General features: G+C 45.4%; 1 protein-coding gene across 1 annotated transcript; it reads left to right on the top strand.

Moving 5' to 3' along the window:
* The first annotated feature begins 6 nt into the window (after positions 1–6).
* On the top strand, positions 7–3456 carry LOC117949044. The gene is made up of 2 exons (XM_034879033.1): positions 7–2064; positions 2947–3456. The coding sequence occupies exons 1-2, from the start codon at positions 1147–1149 to the stop codon at positions 3454–3456; spliced, it is 1428 nt and encodes a 475-aa protein (XP_034734924.1). The 5' UTR covers positions 7–1146.
* Positions 3457–3926: the final 470 nt, after the last annotated feature.

A 3926-nucleotide genomic window follows, 5' to 3' on the forward strand; every position in this document is an offset into this window, starting at 1 on the left:
GTCTTTCCTGGGTCTATTCAAAGATTAATTAAATAACAGTGTAAGTGAGAAACTAGGAGTCTGAGTTTAGACCTAACATTTCTCTGGTGCCGAAACCCGGGACCCAAAAATCCGCCGGTTTGGGACGACGCGGGACCAACGGGACCACTTAGAATAGAAATCTGTCGCGACAGTCTCCGCCATTGCATCGGGGGGTCCACACCTTGAGTCCGTGTCGGTCCGGACCGTCGGTGACGGGTCCCGCCGAACCAGGGCAGACATCAAATAGGTAAGAAAAATTTTCCTAACACCACAATTGTGGTCTGAAGTAATGACCTGAGGCCGTTGGGACGCCAATGTAAAAATACTATTTAACGTACCAAATAGTAAGCCAGAATGGGAGCAACGTACCGTTCCCGAGGGTGACAACGTACCGTCACCAGTCAAAAGGTCTATGAATGCTATTTAACGTACCAAATAGTAAATAACGGGAGCAACGTACCGTTCCCGAGGGTGACAACGTACCGTCACCAGTGACAACGTACCGTCACTAAAAACAAAAAGTAGTAGGACATAATTGTTTGGTGTGTGGAAAAGTGAACAAATAACTGGAAGAGATTAAAGGCTGGCACAGATGTGAGATAAAGGTTTTTGTGGTTATGGTATTGAGTTGTATGTGATACGGCAAAGTAGACAAAATTAAGTACAGTATAAATTGTTTCTGAAAAATGTGAATTTGGTTGTTAACAATACTTAGTGTTTGTATGTATCAAATTGAGGAAAACTAAAAACAGGTAGTTGAATTGTTAAGAGTGTAGGTCTCAGGACCGCGACCTAAATCATATGGTTTCTCTGTTCAAGTGTATGTAAACGGTAGAAAAGCATTGTTGTTTTATTGCTGTTTTGTCACCGTTTTTGCTACTATTTTACTGCTGTTTTATCAATGTTTGATGCTGAAATGTTGCTGTTTTATTAACTGCATGCTGTTGAGAGAGTGATAAAGCTGTTTAACCGCCCGTCGAGGCGCAAATACACGAACATACACACATACACTACGACAGTTCAAAGGAGGAAGTGAAGAATTTATATACATACACACCTCTAGACACATATACTGTTAGTATTAGAATAAAGGCAAATAGAGACAGCTAGTAAGAAAGCAGGAAAATGGGTAATGCTCAGAGGAAAGCGATAGAGGGATTAGACGATGTTAAGTTTATGCAACGACAGCATCCTGGTTTCACGTACAGATTAGAAGAGTGGGTAAAGAAGTATGATTTCAAAGCAAAGCTCTCTGAATATGAAGACATAGTCAGAGTAGAAAAGGAATTAGGTGAGAAAAGGAAAGGAAAGTTAGCAGGAAACCAATTGGCCCAAGCAGCAGAAATCGTGGCCCTTACCGAAGCATGCAAATTATTCAAAGGACAAGATGTCACGATCTACACTGACAGCCAATATGCCTATGCAACAACACACACCTTTGCCAAATTATGGTCCAGAAGAGGAATGGAAACATCAACAGGAAAACCTGTTCAACATGCTGCACTATTGACTGAACTGCTATCTGCAGTCATGCTGCCCAGAACATTAGCCATCTGCAAGTGCAAAGCCCATACCAATGGAACAGACCTAATTTCACAAGGAAATGCAAAGGCGGATGCAGCAGCAAAAGCAGCGGCAGGCAACACAATCTCCCAGACCTATGTGGTAAATGACTCCCCAAAAGACATCATCCCACGCGACGTCCTAAAAGACATGCAGGACAATGCCCCTCCTTCAGAAATTAGCCGATGGCTACTAGAAGGCGCACATCTCAAGGACAATGAACTCTATAGAGTGGCAGGCAAATTGTGTCTGCCAAGAGCACTGTTCCCAGTTGTAGCAAAACTGAGTCATGGGCGGAGCCATGTCTCAACACGGGGTATGGTATCTATGGTGGGGGAAACATTCCACATAACACATGGTCTAATTACCTATTTCAAAACTTTTTGCAGAAGCTGCCTCACATGTTGCAGACACAATACACAGGGTAATGCTAGGCCAAAACGCGGAAAGACACCACAAGGCACATATCCATTTGAGATTGTACACATGGATTTCATTGAGTTACACAGAAGCGGGACATATAAATACTGCTTAGTGTTGATTGATTCATTCTCAAAGTGGGTAGAAGTTGTGCCCTCCAAAACAAATGACGCACTCACAGTGGCAAAAGCCATCTGCAAACACATAGTACCGTCACACGGCATCCCAAAGATACTGTGGAGTGACAACGGTAGCCATTTTACCAATAGTGTTGTGAAAACTATGTCAAAGCACCTAGACATTGACCTTAAGTTCCACTGTGCATATCACCCACAGAGTGCAGGACTAGTGGAAAGGACTAATGGCACAATCAAGGCTAGACTCAGGAAGACAATGGAAGAAACAGGGAAACCATGGCCTGAGTGCCTTAGCCTAGTTAAGACATACATGCGCATCACACCAAACAACACAGGATGCACACCATTCGAGGTAGTGACAGGAAGACCATTTCACTTGCCCCTAGTGGTAGACCCATTAGTGCAGGATCAAGAAGGTGAAGTTGACCCTATCACTAGATGGTTGTGTGAACTGTTTAAAAAACAAGACGTTAGAAGAGCAAATGATCTGCCTAGTACTCCTTTGTCTCCCACACAGACTCTGCTGACACCAGGAGACTGGGTTCTGCTCAAGGTGATCAAGAGAAAGTATTGGCACAGCCCGAGGTGGGACGGTCCGTTTCAAGTTCAACTGACCACGCCCACCGCCATTAAGGTAGCAGAGCGAGATACTTGGATCCACCAGTCACATGCTAAAAAGGTACAACCAGCTGACTAACAACCATGAAGCCTGGACAAGTTGCCACGTCCGTAGCTGCCGTAATAATACTCGTGGGACTGGCCTCACTCATCTGGCTCCTGTGGGAGCCCCCTGAGAGACTAGAAGCGCCCTCCACACCACACAGCCATCACCATTAATGCCACCAACACCGAGTTGTCCGCCCTTCGCTTAATGACGATGCAGAACCGGATGGCCCTAGACCTGTCCCTGGCCGGACAGGGAGGTGTTTGTACCATCGTGGGCGAAGCCTGCTGCACCTTCATTCCAGACAACTCAGGAGAGGGAGGTATAATAACTAGAGAGCTCACCAAATTAATTAAGCTGAGAGATGAGGTCCAGAACTCTATGACTCATGCAGACTTTGATTGGTGGTCCTGGCTCTCGACTGGGTCCTGGGTATCCGTCCTCTTCAAAGCCTTTGTACCTGTCCTAGTTGTGCTCGTACTCTTGTGCCTCCTTTGCGGCTGTTTGGTACCTTGTGTCAGGGCCATGATCCAGAAGGCGGTCGTTGGCGTTGTCAGGGTCCAATATCAGCAGCTGAGCCAACAGGACGGAAATACCCCAGACCTATATCCCATTCCCGATTACGAGCCTGATGACGACAGTTATGTGTAAAGCCCACACATCCTGTCCATCTACCCTGGTCCCCACACGCACACGACGCTGAGGGTCTGTGCCACCGGTGAGGGCATGTGCTGGTAACCTCTGCCCTCCACTAACCCTAATCCTTTCCCCATCATGACTTCCCATTCCCAAAGAGACAATCCTATCCAGATGACGGACTGGCCAAGAGGCGATCGTTTCCAAGCGGAAAGGTCGAGTGGGAATTTTTTCCCTTCATTATAAGTGCAGAAGGGTTTTCGCCCACTCCTGTCCAAGCATCACCTGTTGTACAGTTTGTTAAATGACAGTCATGAATTAAATTCTCCTTCGGAGAACATTTATGTCTCGATGTGAAGAATCTATGTATACGCTCTAGGTTCCCAAAAACTCACAACAGGAGGGATATGTAGAAGCTATTTTTGCATAAAAGAATATTTCATATATCTAGAAGCTATTTTCGTATAAAGAATGTTTTATAAATC

Source organism: Etheostoma cragini, chromosome 8 (assembly GCF_013103735.1).
Source record: "Etheostoma cragini isolate CJK2018 chromosome 8, CSU_Ecrag_1.0, whole genome shotgun sequence".
NCBI classification, from domain to species: Eukaryota; Metazoa; Chordata; class Actinopteri; order Perciformes; family Percidae; genus Etheostoma; species Etheostoma cragini.

Excerpts from the sequence above, each read along its gene's own strand:
- LOC117949044 (XM_034879033.1), top strand. The coding sequence starts at position 1,147 with ATGGGTAATGCTCAGAGGAAAGCGATAGAGGGATTAGACGATGTTAAG. Across the intron at positions 2,065-2,946 it reads GCACATATCCATTTGAGATT|CGCCCTCCACACCACACAGC; the intron begins GTACACATGGAT and ends AGAGACTAGAAG.